Source organism: Esox lucius, chromosome 15 (genome assembly GCF_011004845.1).
Source record: "Esox lucius isolate fEsoLuc1 chromosome 15, fEsoLuc1.pri, whole genome shotgun sequence".
NCBI classification, from domain to species: domain Eukaryota; kingdom Metazoa; phylum Chordata; class Actinopteri; order Esociformes; family Esocidae; genus Esox; species Esox lucius.
Genome location: NC_047583.1, coordinates 3,086,751 through 3,106,137, shown reverse-complemented (window position 1 = coordinate 3,106,137; position 19,387 = coordinate 3,086,751). Strand labels below are relative to the sequence as shown.

Here is a 19,387-nt window from a genome sequence, read left to right as displayed (position 1 = left end):
ATAAAGCATGAATTTTCTTATAGGGCATCAAAACCCAGTTGAGATTGTTTTGTTAATGATCAGTCGGTACAATGAAGTCGGGAACATGGATATGGGTGAAGGTCCTTGTTTGTGTAACTGATAGGTGATAATTTGACATGGAATTGGGCAGTCTTTTCCTCCTGGTGTTGGTATGGCCAGTGTTTACACCCCAAAGTTGACACATACGTGTCATTGTGAGAATTCCACCAATAACTCCCATGTCCTCGGACTTTAAATGAGTAGCCTGTAGATGTAGGAATTTGAGACCACAGGAACACTCATTCAGATAGAATAGACATTTCAGGTTAACGGGAAGCCACTTGCTGACTCTGACTGCTCATTGAAGGTGCTGTAGGCCAGTTGACCTATGCAGATGACCTCTGGGCAACCCATATATAGTTCATTAGGGAGTCCAAGGGGCAAAGGTCATACCAACTAAAACTTTACTGGGGCACAAGACAATTTACATTTTATGAATGTGTAATATTTAAATGGAAAATATACTTAAATTAAACTGTCAATACTGAACTATTTACATGATTATACTTGTCAACTATATCCACATTGCAGAATAGATTGTGTTAGACTTTATTAAATGTTTTTAATTTACTACACTAAACAGTTTGGGCAATATGTTTGTTGCAGGCATCATATACTGTAGGTATAATGACGTAATATGTATTGGGGAAGCCTCTACTGAAGAGGTATCCAAATATAACCTTACAAAAGCCAAAGCCTGCTGGTTTCATTATGGATTGTACCCATTTGGTTTTCCAGGTTTAATTAAGTCCCTGATTAGGGGGTCGTAATGCAAAAATGAGTGGAAATGGCTTTAAGGGACAGCTTTGAATAACTCTGCTCTATGGAACAAGGGTGGGTGGGGTCGAGACGCTCAGAACACTCTCGTGCCTGTTCTGTTTTATAAACCCCCGTCACCACAATCTGAGAGCGCAGCTGTTGCGCGACATACTGGACAGCGCGATCTGGAGTGATGTCGAGCCTCATGCTGCCTGCAGCGATTTGGGACTGACCGGGCTCGAGCGCCTTACCAAGTTGTCTTGCTGTCGCCGGTTCTAGCGGAATGTTGTCGCTCTCCCACGACGTATGTTTCCATAAGACTGGGCGACACTTCCCTTCCCAAGAGGACACTGTGCCATTACCATGAGTTGTTTGGATGTTATGTACCCAGCCTATGGACATTACGCACCGTACGCGAAAGCAACCTCTGCGTTCATCAACCACTTTCAGGTAAGGAGGTACTTTTGAATTTGAATTAAATAATCAAAAGTTAGAAGGTTTCCTTAAAAAATATATTTATTTATTTATTACTTGAAAAAGGTTTAATCTATGGGGAAAACAAAGTGTATTAGAATCCAATGTCTCCAGCATTTCCAAAATAAGAAATGCTTAAAACTACAAACCTATAGATACATATTAATCGAAGTATTTATTTCAGAACTACTCTGTAAGTATTTATGTGATTGGAAATGATGACTCAAAATTGTCTCTAGGCACACTGATATCTCCAGATAGCTGTGGAGAAAATCATGATCACAGAAATGCTAGTCTGCGAACAGGCACACACAGATACAGTGCCTCTCCCTCATAACAACTGTCTCTCCCTTCCACTCCAGGCACCTGTCTGTCTGAGTAGCCCCACTCCCCGCTGCAGAGACGTCCTGATGGAGAGTACCGGGACTCCCCGGGGTCCAGAGGGTGTTTCGGCAAGCACCAAGACAGGCCCTAGCTCTTCCTCCTCATATCCATCCACCACGCGACCGGAGGAGAGCCCTAAGGAGAAACAAGAGGTTCCCGAGGCCGAATACCTGACGTCGCGCTGCGTCCTCTTCACGTACTACCAAGGGGACATCAGCAGTGTGGTGGACGAACACTTCTCCAGAGCACTTAGCTCTTATATGGAGGCAGAGGGCAAGAGGAGGGCCTCGGACCTGGGGAACGGTAAGGTAGATCCAACAAGGTGTGTGCGTTACTGTGGTGGAGGCAGGTCTGAGTGTGTCCCCCTTTAGGTGTGGACAGGTGAGGTCAGAAGAAAGCTTTGTGTGTGTGAATTACCATCGGCACATCAAAACAACAAGGCAACAGAAAGAAGCTTGCCTGTTGTCCTCTGTCATTCTGGGGTCAGAGTTTAGAGAGGCTTTAGAGTCAAGGGTCAGGAATATAATTAGACATGCTTGTGACATGCTTCAAGTTCTCAGTTAAGGGTGTTGGGCAGTTAGAAGTGCTTTGATGATTTTCCAGAAAACACAATTTCTTGCAAGGAGGATAAATTAAGTTCAGGATGGGCCGAGAAATTGTCCAAGTGTAGAAATATCATAAATTAACATGACATCGTAAAGAGAACCAAGCAAAACCATTTATTTACACAGAACAGATTAACTGGCTATTGTTAATCTGTGGATATTTGATTTCTAATGCCCTGCAGGCAGAGACAGTGCAGACTGTTTTTTTGCTCCCGCGTCAACCAATGTCTCCACATTAGCTGTTTTATACAGCAACGTGTTTTTAGAATTATTAGAAAAATAAAGTGATATCAATAAATGTATCAAACTGTAATCTGTGCAAAAGCCCTCGCCCAAGTGCTCGGTCTGCCCTGCAATTTCCATGTATGGTTTTCCTCTGTCCTTCTCCCCCTCTGCCTCTCTCTCTCGTTGGACATCTTCATCCAGTACACAGAAATGCTTCCTGCCCCACAACAGATACTATGTTTATACGCGGCCGTAAGCGCTGAACCCTGTGGACGGTGTATCGCCTTCAAACAGCTCCGGCTCCACAATGGCCGACGCCTGATTTATCAAGCCACTTGTTTGATTGGGCCTACACAGGCCACTCAGCTGAGTCTTTTCTTTCAGAGGAATTCTAAATATAAAACCTAGCAGCCCAAAAGCATAAAACTGTCCAGCTGACATTCTACTTCAGGTGAATGGGGGGTGGAGACCACAAAATAACAACAGGTGGGGGTGGGGTGGGGGGGGGGGGTGGAAGGGGGTGTGTACAGGGCCACGGGGGGGTGGGGGTGGTTCTGAGGGGTGTGAAGGGAATGCTGGGAAGACGGGTCGGGGTACTGGGGTAGGAGGGTTGACACGTGAGTGAGATGTGTTGCCACAACTGGTGATTTAAGGCACCGCAACGATCCTCGCGATCTGTTTCCAGGTTACCAGGTTACCAGTGCTGCCATATATAGACTGGCAGGAAACAGAGCCAGTGGTCTCTGTCTCTCGTTTTCTCTCTCTCTCTCGTATGTCTCTCCTTGTGTCTGTCTGTTGTATCTCTGTCTCTCTGTCTCGCCCTTTCTGTCCGTCTGTCTGGCTCCCGCCTGTACTTCTTCGTTCAGCCTGCAGGAGGCTCGTGGTTGGACTGTTCTGCATGCACACCTGTCACCGAACAACGTCTGAGCCAGAGGGCTGAAACACCATGTGACCTAATGTTGCTGTCATGACACGCCTCTCTCTGGATATTCCACGCCACAGTAACTCAACTGTTACCTGATCTTTGTTTCTCTCTCTCTCTCTCTTTTTGCTCTCCCTTTTCCCTCTCTCTCTCCCTCCCTCAGATGTCCCGTCACCCAGCAGTCGCCGCAGCTTCCCCCCCTCCTTCTGGGACTGCAACTACCCCCCCCCACAAAGTCGCTCACACTGCGACCCCGGCGCACCCACCTATTCCATGGACCCCTATGCTTCCGGACTCCACCCGGGGCTTCCTCAACCCCATCCCCACGCTCATCCCCACCCCCACCCGTCAGAGGGGTGGGGCTACGCCCAGACCCAGGCCTACGGGCCCCCGAGACCCCTCCATGAACTCTACTCCCCCGGCGGCCTGGAGCCCCACTATGGCCCCCTGCTCATGCCCGCCGTGCGCCCTCCCCACATGGGCGCCCTCCCCGGGCACCACCCTTATGACGTGGGCAAGCTGGAGTCCGGGGCCCCCTGGCCGGGCCTGCTGCCCCACGGAGAGATGGCCCTCAACATGGATGCAGGTACGGGCTGGTGCCATAATCCCACCGATTGGCAGTGTGGGTTAACTCTGAGCTCGGGACCTCTGACGTTAACATTAGTAAGCCGATCTTGTCTGCTAGATTGTCTGATATTCTTGTTGTCGCTGCGCTATATTGGTCACCATTTCATGTCACATTTGCGAAGGAACTCTATTTCTCGGCTGGTGTTGTATTGAATAAACAGTAAATTGGTGTCAAGGGGAAAACACGCAGAAATACACGGACCGTGTTATCACAGCCTTTATCACTGTTTTATTTCTACCTGATTGAGCTTCAGGTATTAGGATGGAGGCGCCATGACAACCGCTGTCTGTTTGTCATTATATTCCTCCATTGTGTCTTCTTCCGTCCCCAGGCCTCCAACATCACAAGAAAGGGAAGGAGCTGTACTGGTTTTAACGACTCTCCGCCGTTACCATCGAACAGACATTACCAGATCCAATTAGGACCTCTAGACCCAGACCACTGAAGAGCCCCCCCTAACCCCGCCCCCGGACCTCCACAGTGCCAGGCTGCTGAGATGCTTCAGGTGTGCATGCGTGCACCATGGAGATGAAGGCCCTGAGGCCGGGCTCATGGAGGGCAGAGGGACGGAGAGGTGCATTCTGGGAGGCCACCGACCGGCCAGGCCCTCTCCTGCCGGCTGGTGCTGGGGGAGCTCAGCTCCAGCATAGCGACTTTGGATCCTTCACTGGATCCGTTCGGACATTTCTAGAGTAACTTTTTTTGGGGGGGGGGCGTGTGTTTGTGTGTGTATATATGTGTGGGCACCACCAATACAGTCCCATTCGATTTGAGCTGTGCGGCCTCTGCAGTATAGACACCACTGGTGGCCGCTGGCATGGTGCTAGCAACTGGGACCTGGTTTGGTCTGAAGGACACTGGGTTGCAGGTTCATGTCTTTTGCACACAGAGGGAAAGCCAATGAGGACAGACGATATAGTATATATAGTAGCAAGTCTAGCATGAGCCACGCTGAAATTCCCACCGAGTGGGCAGACCCCAGAAGTTAAAGGCAAGATGTCATTAGTTCTGTTATAAATAGCTGTGTGTGTGTGTGTGTGTTTTTACTTCCTGTGTTTTGTTTTATTACTGTATCCCCGTCTGGTTCTTGTGAATACTCCGTTGCAATACATCAATGTATTGCATTGAATAGGGCTTGTGGAATGTTTGATTGAAATGTTAGGGGGAAATACGTAAGTCACACAAAATACTGTAATACTCCTACCGTTCTGCCTACGTAAAAGTAAATGACATATTCCGACAATACAGAGTAGTGAACAATGACGATCACAATCTACGTGTTAATTAGAGGTTGCTAGCGTTTTTTTCCACCGACTTCAAAAATAAACATCAGGACCTAATTGTCTAGTTACAAACGAATAAATTAATTACCTTCGCTGAGTCTGAGAAACATAAGGATCTCAGTGATTTTGCGGTAAATTGAACCCAAGCTTCAGGGTCCATCTGACAGTACTGTTGACATTCTAACGTCCATTAGAGAAGACCACTTAAGGAAAAAGAGAATCTAAAAGAAGAAAAAAACTTAGCAATATAAATGTTTCCATATTTCACCATGAAAGTTGTCTGATACCTTATTTTTATATAGCCTACAGCAACAACATGGAACATAAACCTTCATTCGATCGTCAATCTCGTTCACTGGTCAGATGATCTGACAGGCTACGGCCCCGAAAGTCTCGTTGACTTTTTGTTTAGCCATGTTTTTTTGTTTTTTTTACAATGCTTTTCTATACATACCTTTTGTATGTAATCTATATACCTGTTATGTTTGGTTCGTTGAATTGTACATTTTCACAGTAAATTTCTAACTATTATCAAATAATATAACAAACTAAAAACAAGCCCATACTGTAGGCTACGTCAGATAGCAGACATCACAAATTCAGGTCTAAAAAGTGCTTTTAACCTTTTGGCACAGTAGGCTACATAAATGACTGTAAATGTCGGAGATGAGGACTTGCGTATTGCTTCCGATTGTGGTCCTCTTCTGATAGAATAATGAGCTGACGCGGCCGTGATCCATATTATCTGTGCTATTATCTACATTTCAACAAATGGATATGCGAATGTATATACCCTATTATATACCCCCCATAAAGCAATGTCTGTTTATTTGTCTTTAATTGGCATTTCTGAAATCTTAAATTCAGCGCTTGTGCTTCATTAAATGGTGGGAGATGGACGGTTGAGAAAATGTTGCCGAAGGCTTCGAGGAGATGATCATGAAGGTGTTTGGAAAATGTTGATTTATGAACTAATCTTTTAGCCTAGTTGAAAGGAAACACTACAGAGGGTCAATAAACAACACGTAACAATAAGCATATCAAGCTGTTAGATATACACATTTACTTTTAATAATTTATACAATATGTTCCATCGATGTAACTTTAATAGCCTAGCCTATATTTATACCTGTGATATTTAGTTATTTTACAAGTTGGACCTTGTTGTTCTGTTTTTCTCTTGCTTTTGTTGAGAAATAGTATATCTGTTAATAAATATTTGTACGGTAAATTCCGTCTCTTTTTAATATCTGTCAAAATTGATCTTCCTAATAATTATATGTCACAGTCAGCAAACAGAAAACATTAGGCCTATTAAGGCAGTTCGCGATCAAACGGCTCTTTTCGAACGGCTCCACGATTTCCTTAATCGTTGTTTAGGCTAGAAAGAGTATTTACTGATAGGCCAATGTTCCACAAATGTTGATTCAAGTTTGCATATCCGCACTGCAGAAATAATAGGCCTAGTGGGGAGATCGAATTTCTCCAGAGCTTCCATTTCACCTAGGCTAACTTTTTGGCTTTAGGCTACATTGGTGATAACATTTTTTTTATGGTTTCAGGGTTTTCTTTGATAATTTTAAATGAAGGACCTTAACGCTTTTTGTGACTTAATTGTCAGATTGAAACAATGTATCAAACCAGACTATTTATACATCGTTCTGACTAAATTCTTATTAAGTGTGGTTAACCAAAAAAAGTTGTCTCTACCTGGCTGTGGTCTGGACTAAGGCCTGCTACATTCAACCAAGCCTCATTGTCACATAGGCTGCATGCTAAAATGTTGGCTCGTAGAAAAGCCAGGAATGAATCGCCTGAAGTGGTAACGTCTGACGATGTTTTACCATTGAAATTACCATGTTTTACATTTCTGTCTAGACAACAGTTATGCGGGTGCAAATCAATACAGAAATACATTCCGAAATCTCAAAGTGGGGTTTCCGGTCCAGCCCCATTCCACACAGACCCTTCATTCCACTCGACACTTTGTCACCTATAAAGTGAGAACGAGCTGAATTCCAATTATGTGTAATCTGAGACGCCTCCAACCTTCCTAGTTATGCAAGCGTTGCGCGCGCTATTGATCAATTGTGTAAGTATGCGAAACATTGCACGCGTTAATTTAGACGGCCATTAATTTTAAACCACCGGAGAGCAGCCAAGAGTGGTCCAAAATAGCACCCTATTTCATTTGAAGTGCACTGCCTTTCACCAAAGCCCGATTGCCTAAGCGGAATAGTCGAGAGCTCTTCAATCAGGATAGTGTTCAACTGGGAATCCAAGCGTTGCCCCTCAGCTTGGAATAACACACGTAATCAAGTTGGAATTGCTTTATGACGACCTGTATCTTGTTGCTCCAATAACTCCTGTGCCAGACAACATACAAATATGTACATACGCAATTACAAAGGACATTTTACAGTTTAATATGTAGGCCTAGCATGTCTATTCAATTATTAATACGTTCTACATACGTAAAAACGTCCTGTTAAATTAATCACATTTTAATATATAATTATATGTTTTAAGACTGAACGTTTGTTTATTTGTTCACTAGTCCGCCAAATGTGGCACTGACGAAATGTAACAACAGCAAATTGTGTAGGCATGTTTAGGGTAAGATGTTTAGGGTAACATTTTTGTTTTAACGCTGAAAGATTCTAATTTCTTTAAAATAATTTATGGATTGACTATCAAATGTAAGCAGGTGTGGTAGCTTTGAGTAATAACAAAAAGGTGAAAAGTCGGGGGAGAGGAGAGGTTTAAGAAACCAGGCCTAGATAAAAGCTGGACGCCCCATGAAGACGCAATCATAATAGGTCATGCCATGAGAAATTACGATGCAGAAAATATTTCCTTCATAAGCGCAGTAATACTTCTGCCAGGCAAACTTCTCATTTACTTTCCCGATGTTCAGCCCGCATACAATGGCTTTATATGTGTAGGCATATACGTAATTGCGGACTCCTAAGCAGTAGTCTAAGAATGTGCAATGATGCCCTCTAGCGGTACATTGTCGTTAGTACTTAAGAGAAGCAAAACGCCAACCGCCACAGGTCAATGAAATACCATCCAACGAATTAGTTTATCTCAAATGCTTGAGCCACTTTTTTCCAACCAGAATTCACCTTTTCAAAACAGTTAACATTCAGCACTGTTGGTGAAGGGTTGTATTCATAAAAATAAACCTGTATTCGGCCACAGACTGGCCCGCCTTATAGATTTTCAGCTCCTTCTCACACTGTATTTTTTTGACTGTCTCTACAGATTGAAAACTGTTTTGTATTATTGTTCTTGAGTGGATTTCCCCAGCACCGCCTGAACAAAACATCTTCCAGAGGCTATGCAGAAATGATGACACACTTGGTTTCCTTTTTCATGCCCCTACTAAGTTATTGGGTCTTGTGAATTGCTACCAGGATAATTATTTTGGACAGCAACCAGGTTTTAAAGTCAGACAGTTTTTCATTAGCAGTATATCAGTCACATTGCTTTTAACACAGGTTGCCCAACATGGATCTTTCGTCCAATTATTAGTGTAAGTGTTGATGTCCTGGTTGTTCAAAAAACAAATTGGTGGAAAAAATGTGTATTTACCAGCTTGACTTTAAGTTTTACCAAGTGTCACCTACGCCAACCCAATGAAAAAAATAACCCGGCAATCTTGGTCTATGACCTTTCATTTTAATGGCGTGTTATCTTTGTTTGCAGTTCAAGCACTAAACTTCTTGTAACCTCACTTTCATTCACATACCAACAAACCCTGAGGAGATCAGTGGTGAATCAGCTGACTAGTATGAACAGGCCGACGGGTGTGTGTGTTTGTGTGTGTGTGGTGGTCGTGGGTTTACTGTAATATTGTTCAACGCTGCTGGCCTGGTGCTGTCTCACACACTGTTTTTCGGAAGGCTGTGTTTTACACAGGACAATTCTGAGGGTTTTTTCTCCAACTAATTGCATCAGTGGTACAGCCAATCTTCTGTGGCTTAGGTGACATCACACATCCTCCACAGAAAATCTAAAACCCAAATTTAGCCCTGCATACTGTAAAGATGTAGTCATTCAGCAAACATGCACATTACTATGAAACGGTTGACAACAATAACATGAGTATATCGATCTTACAAAACATGTCAAATAAAATGGAAGAAGTTACAAATCATTTATGTATATTTATTATACTGAAAGTTCCTTACAGTGGCTCTTTAAAGTATTCACACCACCCTGGACTGTTCCACATCTTATTGTGTTACAACAGTTTGTTTTGCTACTGATCAACAGAAAAAGGTTCAACATGACAAAGTGAAAAATAAAATATACAAATGATTGTAAATGAGTTATAAATACAAATTAACTGATTCAGTCTTATATGTGTAGCTTGGGTTTAGTTTATTCAGTCTTATATGTGTAGTTGGGGTTTAGTTGATTCAGTCTTATATGTGTAGTTGGGGTTTAGTTGATTCCGTCTTATATGTGTAGCTGGGGTTTAGTGGTAAAACCCCGGACCTCGTGTTCACGTGGGGGTCCAATAACCATCTAACCATCACCACCATGTCTCCTCTTCCCATCTTCCTATTATTCCAGCTGTCATGACCATACACTACAAATGTTAAACTAGAGTGTATCCACTCTCCTTTAAAAACATTTGTAACACTCAAAAGAAATCTGTAATTATGCCATGTCGAGTTTTTCTTCAAAACACCTGTTCTGTTACATTACAGGTCAACACTTTTGATTTTCCTCGACAGGGTTGTAGCTATTGTACATTGTGAGAAAAATGTGATACCTAAACTTGTGACAAGAAGACTCCGAGCATGTGATGCCATAGACAGCAAAAGCAAAAAGGTTGAGTTCAATGCCATTCCCATCAGTGTTTGGCTTACGTTTTCATTTGTCCTTTTTACGGGATTTTATTGTCTGTGGTTTTGCTTTGACAGGAACATCTTGTGATCTCTAGACACAGCCATTGCCACTCCCATCATGAGTGTCAATAACCCAGAGTGACCATGCAAAAATTACCCACTTGGGAATTATGTTGAAATGTTTGTTACATTTACAATGGCATTTAATATATACCATTCATTCTGAAGCCTCAGGTATCCCTGAAGCTAACCTGCGTTACGTAGCTACATTGTGGACTGGTGAAATGGTCTACGAGCACTCACAGATCATGGAGCATTGCACAATAGGTGAAATATTTAGAGGGAAACTCTCCAGCCTAAAAAACGAACAGGAAGTTTGTGGGCAGAAAGGATGTGCTGCAGTGTTGTTGGAAACAAAAGAGAAAACGCCACAGTATGTTATTTTCGATCTGAGCAAGCTCAAAGACCTGTCACATAACTAGGTAGGACTTAAATTTGTTTCTTGGATACTGATGGGAGAAATATGTTTTGGCCACAAATTACATTTACAAGAGACATCTATAAGCTGTATATACTGGGCATATATATACAAGCTGTTTGCAGGGACACTTTTTTCAAAATGAATATTGTCCTGGACTCAGATGTGCACCAAAAGCTGAAATATGACTGAAATGTGACAAGCGTACCAAAAATGTGATGACATGCATCTGACACTTAAATTGCTGTCACATGCACTTCGTCCTCTTGGGTCCCTCCCTCTCAGCTTCCCATAATGCCCTGTGTGCTTTCTCGAAGAGAAGTTAGGAGAATTTACTGTGCCTGTTGCCACAGGACATCTGGAGACCACAGAAAAAGTCACACGGTCCTTACCGAAAGATTGATATGTGGGGAACACAGCACACCAACATCAATCAGATGACACCCACAACTAGATTCAATAAATGAGGGAAAACAAATCCTCCAGTAAATGACGTGTTAGTTATTTCTCGGAATAAAGCCAAATCAACAAGGCTGATGGAAACAGAAATAGAAACACATTTTACTATGAAAACAAAACCGACAGTCAATATACACACGCACCAGAAACAAAGTGGACGAGTCAATAGTGTTTTCATGGAGTTTGAACATTATTAAGCTGCTGGAATTGAATTATGTTGCATGACACAGCTTTGTTCATAAAGTAATTAAAATTAAAATAAAACCTCAGGTTTATAAACTAAATATAGGCAATGAACAACAGGCAGATGACTGAAAATCGTATTCTCATAGAACAATCAAAATTACACGTTTATAATAATTTCCTGCCCATTCAGGACATGCTAATGACCTTAATGTACAATGACAGTGTTTTTTTCTAAACATAAAACCAGCTGACATGCATGACAGTTATGCAAATACTCCGGTATGATTTCCCAATAGACTGTTTTTCAGTGAATGGACTGGTAATCATTGTCCAGGGTTCAGCTTGGTGTCTCCCATGCTGATATTTATGATTTCATGACTGGCACCTGACTGAACAATAACCCAAGAAGTACTTAAGAAGAGCACTGATTGAGATGTTTCCATCACCAGACAGTTGCTTCTAGTCCTCCTACACACGCAGGTGAGCATCTGTACAGAGACAGACAGAGATTGACGATTAGATAAACACACACACACACACACACTCACTCACACTTCCTGGGTCTGAGTTGAAAGAAAACTTGATTGCAAGATAGATGCATAGAGAGAGATACAGAGAAACAGATACAGATAGAGATTGTTTAAAGTATATGGGAGTTACAGAGAAATAGCTTTCTTTCATTCTCTGTTAAATCTCGGTCGTCTTTCTCCTCAGGATGAAGTTGTTGATAGTTGTGGCCACGGCTGTATCGGTGGCGTGCTCCGCTAGCCTCTCCCTGGAGGACCTGGAGTTCCATGCCTGGAAACTGAAGTTTGGTAAGAGAGGCATCTTCCCATTTCACGTCTGCGTGTTAGCGTTGAAAAAATACGTTTTGTTCTTTTCTCATTCCCCCATGTTCAGGATAGTGTGGTAGAAGAGCTACTTGCAACTCACAGCCTGCAAAATGTCATTACGTTTTGTGATATTTAATAGAGGCATGTGTTAGATGTAAAAGTCACGCTTTGCTGCATTCTCCTACTTCCTTATCAGACTTGAGATAAGTACACGGGACATGGACTTTAAACAGTGTCAGAAATGTGTAGACGGGTTAACGTTAATTCAACACAACTAAAGTCAAGGCCGGAGGTTGAAATGACCTGCTCCTACAGGGAAGTCCTACAGCTCTCCAGTGGAGGAGGCCCAACGCCGGGACTCCTGGATCTCCAACCGCCGGCTAGTTCTGGTGCACAACATTCTGGCTGACCAGGGCATCAAGTCCTACCGCCTGGGCATGACCTACTTTGCTGACATGGTATGGCCCAGGACTGCGCTGGCCTGGAACAGTTCATACATTTACAATTCAGAGAATGAACTAAATAAATGTATGTTCATGTCTGCTCCCATGACTCGGAATAATTACAGTTACATACTGTGACAGTGCGTACTGATAATATGAATAATAATGGATTACATGTATATAGTGCGTTGACATTCGGCAGTAAGCAGGTTATGCTGTGATGAATGTGTCACAAAGTGTGAACAGGGTTGGACCGCTCCTGTCCTCGGATAAGACACTAAATAACTAGAACGGAGACGCGTCTGCTTGCCCCTCCTGTGTCACAGGACAACCAAGAATACAGACGCCTCGTGTCCCAGGGCTGCCTGGGTTCCTTCAACTCCTCTAAGCCCCGTGCCGGTTCTACCTTCTTCCCGGTGATCGGAGACAATGACCTGCCCACCACGGTGGACTGGAGGGACAAGGGCTTCGTCACCCCCGTCAAGGACCAGAAGCAGTGTGGCTCCTGCTGGGCTTTCAGCGCGGTAAGTGGCGGGTTAAGAAGAAAAGGGAGGCTACTCTTTCAGATGCACTTGGGTAACTGGCCAATCTGTTTCTAGTGCTTGTTCCATTTCACTGATGTACCGCGCTGACCGGCGTGTGGCCAGGGCGAACAACAGCGTCGTTTGGACGTTGTGTCTTTAGTCAGGAAATGTTTGTGCTGCATGATTACTTGTTTATACTGCGGGTTGTAGCCCCAGAACACTGCCACGGTATATTTGAATCAGAGCATTTCCTTAATTTCCTGCTGACGCCTCCCTGCCTCCCTCAGACCGGCTCTCTGGAAGGCCAGCACTTCAAGAAGACCGGCAAGCTGGTGTCCCTGAGTGAGCAGCAGCTGGTTGACTGCTCGGGGAGTTTTGGCAACATGGGCTGCATGGGCGGGCTGATGGACCAGGCCTTTGACTACATCAAGTCCTTGGCTCCCGGAGGCGTAGACACAGAGGACTCCTACCCTTATCAGGCGGAGGTGAGGGCTGAGCATAGCGCAGTGGCCAGGGTTATAACCCAACGTTAGAAAAAACATTCCACTACCAAATAACAAAAAAATTATGTCTCTTAAGTTACCACTCTGTGGCCCTTGTTTGAAAAAATGTTTTATACAAAAACTGATTTCATTAAAATAATATACTAATGGAAGTTGTTCACAGATCCTGGATCAGATTGCTCTCCCAAAATCCCAAAGAAAGCGCAATAGAGGCCTGGTAAACCCCCCAAAGTCAATAGAGTGGCACAACACTGCCATCTAGTGGAATGGAAGAGTAGACTCAGACACCGAGCAGGGATCAGTGTTGCCAGATTTTGGTGGTTTCCAGTACAATTGGGCCACTTTAAGGAGAATTTGGCTGCCTTTGTTGGAAAGACCTGATATATAATATTTGATAAATGACAGTGTCAGGACAGGGTTGTGTAGTAAAAATAACGTTTGTGCGTGTGTTCTGTGGAATCTGCGGCTGAAATCTGGCGACTGTGGCAGGGACAGCGGGAGACATGTTTTACACATTTACCTACATGTCTCCAACTTGGGCAGACTAGACATAGTTTTATTTTTCTATCACAAATTTACATTGAATATATTGTTTTATTTTTAGAAAAATGTATTTGCTCGCACATCTAGTAGTCAATACGAATTCTACCCATTATGAGTAGATATTCTTATTAACAAACTTCAGTATTTTACAGACAGCCAAAAGAAGGCTGTGGACTTTTCTAGTGAAACGTTGGCCATGAGCAATGATCAACTAAACCTCTACAACGTACCGTGAATGAAACAGTGAGTTTTCCTTTGACAGGACGAGACGTGCCGCTACAAACCCGATAGTGTAGGCGCCACCTGCACCGGTTATGTCGACATCGCCAGCGGAGACGAGACGGCGTTGAAGCAGGCCGTGGCGACCATCGGACCCGTGTCTGTAGCTATCGACGCGGGCCACTCCTCCTTCCAGCTGTACGACTCAGGTGAGGCCTTTCGAGATGCGCTGGAATGGGGATTTCCTATCTGTGCTTGAGTCACTCCACAATGCTTTCTTACAATGCGAATGTAATTGTATAGCCGAAAACATGCATGCAACTAGGATCAAGTCCTTATATTATATATTATATAATATGTTTTCACCAACAATTTTAAATGTATATTGGCAACAACTGCCGTTGCATGTTGTCAGGTATCTATGACGAACCAGACTGCAGCAGCGACGAGCTTGATCACGGCGTGCTGGCGGTAGGTTATGGCACCAGCGACGACGGCAAGGACTACTGGATGGTGAAGAACAGGTGAAAACACAACTGTACACTGAAATAAAGCTAGGCCTTCTTCCCGGCCATGACATTAATCGATAACGAATGAACTGGTTAGAATGCCCCTTGTTTCACCTAGCGCTCTCGAAATGTATGCTCTTACCGTAAGTCGCTGGAATAGCACCCACAAACCAGCTTTTCCAAATCCATGTGCCTTTGAAAACCCCGCTGAGTTTCTGCTTGCTGTGTGTGTTCCAGCTGGGGCCTGGACTGGGGAAGTAAAGGTTACATCATGATGTCCCGGAACAAGCACAACCAGTGTGGAATCGCCACTGCCTCCAGCTACCCCCTGGTCTGAAGGGTGTGTCTATTATAACTATATCTAGACTGGTTTACTATCTCACTAGTTAGCAAAACTTCATTATTGTCAACGTCATTATCTTCAAAACTATCGAGAACGGCCCCCGGCTGTCTACATAGTTAGAACAGCACAGTTTGTTTCTGTTGATGATAAATGGGTTCCTCTTTCCCCTTCACAGATCCAGGAGAGGATGCTTTACGAACGCTAAAGACGACCTGACACCTAGGAAATAATTTTGTATAATTTAGTTTTCTGTAGTAATAACAAACTTGTGGTATTTCACTTCTTGGAATGTGCCGGAGTGTGATTCTGCTTTTTGAATGTAAATACATGCTTAAAAAAATTAAATAAATCTGTGTGTGGTAGAAACGACTGTGGTGGAAAATTAATGGGAAGCTAAACTAAAGATGGCAGTAGCCTTGTTGAGTGCATCTTCTGAAGTCATTCTCAGGTTTATGACTTGACCTTCCATCAATAGAAGAATCATTATTTAGTCATAATGAGACTCCCAGTGTAGCCAAGCCATCTCACTATATAGTGAAAATGTATTAAAATAAAACACGTTTTTTTCACGTTTTTTAAGAATTTCTAAAATATATGGAAGCATACAGATTTATAACTGGATGAATGGCATGTTTGACACACACAAACACACACCTGTGCACACAAACACACACCTGTGCACACAAACACAACATCAATACGCTGGTTGCTCTGTTGCATTTTCCCCAGTAGAGTCCACTTCAGGCTAGGAAGTCTGTCGGCTGGAAATGTGTGAACGTTAGATAAAGTTCAAGATGATTTATAAGCCCATGCAAATTAAAAGAATTCGCAGAATTTGGCTGAATCTGAGCAGACAATATATCGCTATACACTTCAGAATTAATCTGTCTGCTTCTGTCTTCTGTCACATCAATAAACACTAGTGACCCAGTGCCATTGGAAGCCATGCTTGCCCACGCCATCACTCTGCCTCCACTGTGTTTTACAGATGATGTGGTATGCTTCAGATCATGAGCCATTTCAAGCCTTCTCCATACGTTTTTCTTCCCATCATTCTGGTTGATCTTAGTTTCATCTATCCAAAGAATGCTGTTTCAGAACTGGACTGGCTTTTTTAGATGTTTCTTTTGCAAAGTCTAATCTGGCCTTTCTATTCTTGAGGCTTATGAATGGTTTGGACCTTGTGGTGAACCCTCTGTATTTGCTCTCGTCAAGTCTTCCCTTTATAGTAGACTTGGATAATGATATCCCTAACTCCTGGAGAGTGTTCTTCACTTGGCTGGATATTGTGAAGGGGTTTTTCTTTACCATGAAAAGGATCCTATGATCATCCACCACTGTTGTCTTCCGTGGACATCCAGGCCTTTTTGTGTTGCAGAGCTCACCAGTGCGTTCTGTTAATCTCAGAATGTACCAAACTGTTGATTTGACCACTCCTAATGTTGCTGCTCTCTCTCTGATTATTTTTTTATTTTGCAGCCTGAGGATGGCCTGCTTCACTTACACTGAGAGCTCCTTTGAGCACATTTCAGGTTCACAGGCAACAACATCCAAATACGAATGCCACACCTGGAATCAACTCCAGAGCTTTTACCTGCTTAATTGATGAAGAAATAGCTCACACCTGTCCATGAAACAGCTTTTGAGTCAATTGGACAAATACATTTGGTCCCTTGAAAAAGAGTGGCTGCACATTAAAGAGCTGTAATTCCTAAACCCTTCCTCCAATTTGGATGTGAATACCCTCAAATTAGTCATTATTTAACTGTACCTTGAATATATTTTGGTAAACAGACAAAATAACCTGTGTCAGTGTCCAATTATTTGCGGACCTTACTGTCGGTAGTTTGGTGTTGCCATGGGCCATGATTCTTTACCCAGTTCTATACAGAACCGTATCCATCATCACCTAAATCTCTATATCACAGTTTCCTTTTAACTACAAGGATGAGCAGCATCTCCATACAGACTGTTGAGAGGCTGGTGAACACCTGTACATGATGTGAACATTTAATAACAAAAGAAAGCTACAATTGCAAAGAAATTGTAATTTATATGACACTATCGGCAGTTAGAATTACATCTATCGGCAGTTAGAATTACTTGGGAAGCCGCTAGAATGAATAGTAAAACGGACATCTGTCCCAGAGGATTTAGGAACAATGAGCCGGAAAAAGCCTGAACCAGGACTAACATCCGGATGAGTCAGAATAGAGATAATCTGTATTTGTTGGAAGATTAAATCAGTCAGAGTACTGTACTCACATGGCCTCAATACAATGTGTTCAGTCTATGAAAGCTGGCAAGAATTTAACCACACCATGAGCTCTAGTCAATCTATACTGGTGCAACAATACAGATATTGTGTTATAAATATAAAAGAGCGGGATGCATATCGGTCACGCTGGATGAAGTTGCAGGCAGCATAACGTTCACCACGGCTTCACATCTGTCACATGTGCTCAGTGTGAACCTGCTCTCATCTGTGAAGAGAACGGGGCACCAATGGCAGACCTGCCAATTCTGGTGTTCTCTGGCGAATGCCAGTTGAGCTGCACAGAGCTCAGCAGTGAGCACAGGTCCCACTAGAGGATGTCGGGCCCTCATGCTACCATCATGGAGTCTGTTTCTGACAGTTTGGTCAGAAACATGTACACCAGTAGACCGCTGGAGGTCATTTTGTAGTTCTCTGGCAGTGCTCCTCCTGTTCCTCCTTGTACAAAGGAGCAGATACCGGTCCTGCTTCTGGGTTGCTGTCCTTCTATGGGCCTGTCCAGCTCTCCTTGTGTAACGGCCTGTCTCCTGGCATCTCCTCCATGCTCTTGAGACTGGACTGGGAGACACAGCCAAACGTCTTGCAACGGCTCTTATGGATGTGCCATCATGGAGGAGCTGGACTACCTGTGCAACCTGAATGGGCTGCAGGTACCGCCTCATGTTACCAATAGTGACATGGACACTAGCAAAACTAGAGAAGAATCATTCAGCAAGGATAAGGAGGGAGCAGTTCTGTGGGCACCCCTTTCAAAACCATTCCCTTTTTGGGGGTTGTCTTGCTGTTAACTTGTGTTGGCTTGGTGTTAACTTGTGTTGGCTTGGTGTTATGCTTTGATGATTACGTGTTCCCTTAGTTTTTTTAAGCAGTGTGTGTATTTTGGCTCCGGTAGAATAGTCCTGTGAGCCATTGTTTGGATGGCAAATTTCATGTTGTCTTAGGGAGGGCAGCAACCTGTGCCTATTCTTGAGAAAAGGACGAGAAGATCCTCCTCCTGCCTCCTTTCCACCCTGGAGTGCTTTTTCAACAGACAAGTTGGAAAAAGGATGACGCTAGGACGTCTTCATCCACCTAATCAACCCCATAGATGGATGTGGAAATGAAAGCCTTTGAGAGTCTTATTGGAATTAGACCTTGATCTTTTAATCCCTTTGTCCAAATCCTTCCAACTTGCCATTCAGCCTCAGAAAAATCTGCAGTCTAGGAACCCCTGCCCAACCGTAACCTGGCTCATGAGTGCAGACTGTGACTCATCATGACTTCTGGATGAGTCATGACTTGTTACTTGACATGGTCTCTTTCACTTCAAAATCCTTCTGCATAAAACACATTAGAATCTGAACAATGTAGTCAGGTCATAGGACTAACATCCCCTTCCTATGAAATGACAGTTCAAATGTATATTGTACAGTTCGGGCAGTATATTGTATCCAATTTAACCACAAATTAGTATCCTGATATCCTGTTTCTACTTCTATCATTTCATGAAGGTCATTATGCTCTATTATTTTTGCAACTTAATTTGTCTGTTCTTCATTGATTAATCCTGTCCCTGGTAACACAGTAGCAGGAGTTCTCGTAGCCCTGGGATCTGAGGATGGTTCTGGCCTCTTTACTACCACAATCCTAATATTTCCCTGGGGATCACTTCCTGTAGCATCTACACCCATTACAAGTGTCCTTTTGTCAATCTTCTTATCTTTTATTGTAATGTAAATGGGATTACACTGGTTTCGGTCATATGGTTGGGTAAAAACCCCTCTGACTATTGAATATCGCTGTTTCAATTGTTTCATACTATTGGAATTCGGAGGCTGGTATGTCCAACCCTGTGGATCAGTGGTCCACCATACTTGTCCCCAACCTTTAC

The 19,387-nt window shown here is 43.3% G+C and overlaps 2 protein-coding genes across 2 annotated transcripts; both read left to right on the top strand.

The window, feature by feature from the left end:
* Positions 1-962: 962 nt before the first annotated feature.
* Positions 963-6,587, top strand: vgll2b (vestigial-like family member 2b). Its single transcript, XM_013137619.4, has 4 exons — positions 963-1,269; positions 1,656-1,980; positions 3,593-4,015; positions 4,389-6,587. The coding sequence occupies exons 1-4, from the start codon at positions 1,183-1,185 to the stop codon at positions 4,430-4,432; spliced, it is 879 nt and encodes a 292-aa protein (XP_012993073.3). The 5' UTR covers positions 963-1,182; the 3' UTR covers positions 4,433-6,587.
* A 5,111-nt stretch (positions 6,588-11,698) lies between these two features.
* On the top strand, positions 11,699-15,612 carry LOC105016021 (cathepsin L1). The gene is made up of 9 exons (XM_010879571.3): positions 11,699-11,805; positions 12,040-12,140; positions 12,474-12,616; positions 12,928-13,125; positions 13,413-13,610; positions 14,434-14,599; positions 14,806-14,914; positions 15,137-15,239; positions 15,418-15,612. Exons 2-8 carry the CDS (start codon positions 12,041-12,043, stop codon positions 15,234-15,236), a joined length of 1,014 nt encoding a protein of 337 aa, XP_010877873.1. The 5' UTR covers positions 11,699-11,805; position 12,040; the 3' UTR covers positions 15,237-15,239; positions 15,418-15,612.
* Positions 15,613-19,387: the final 3,775 nt, after the last annotated feature.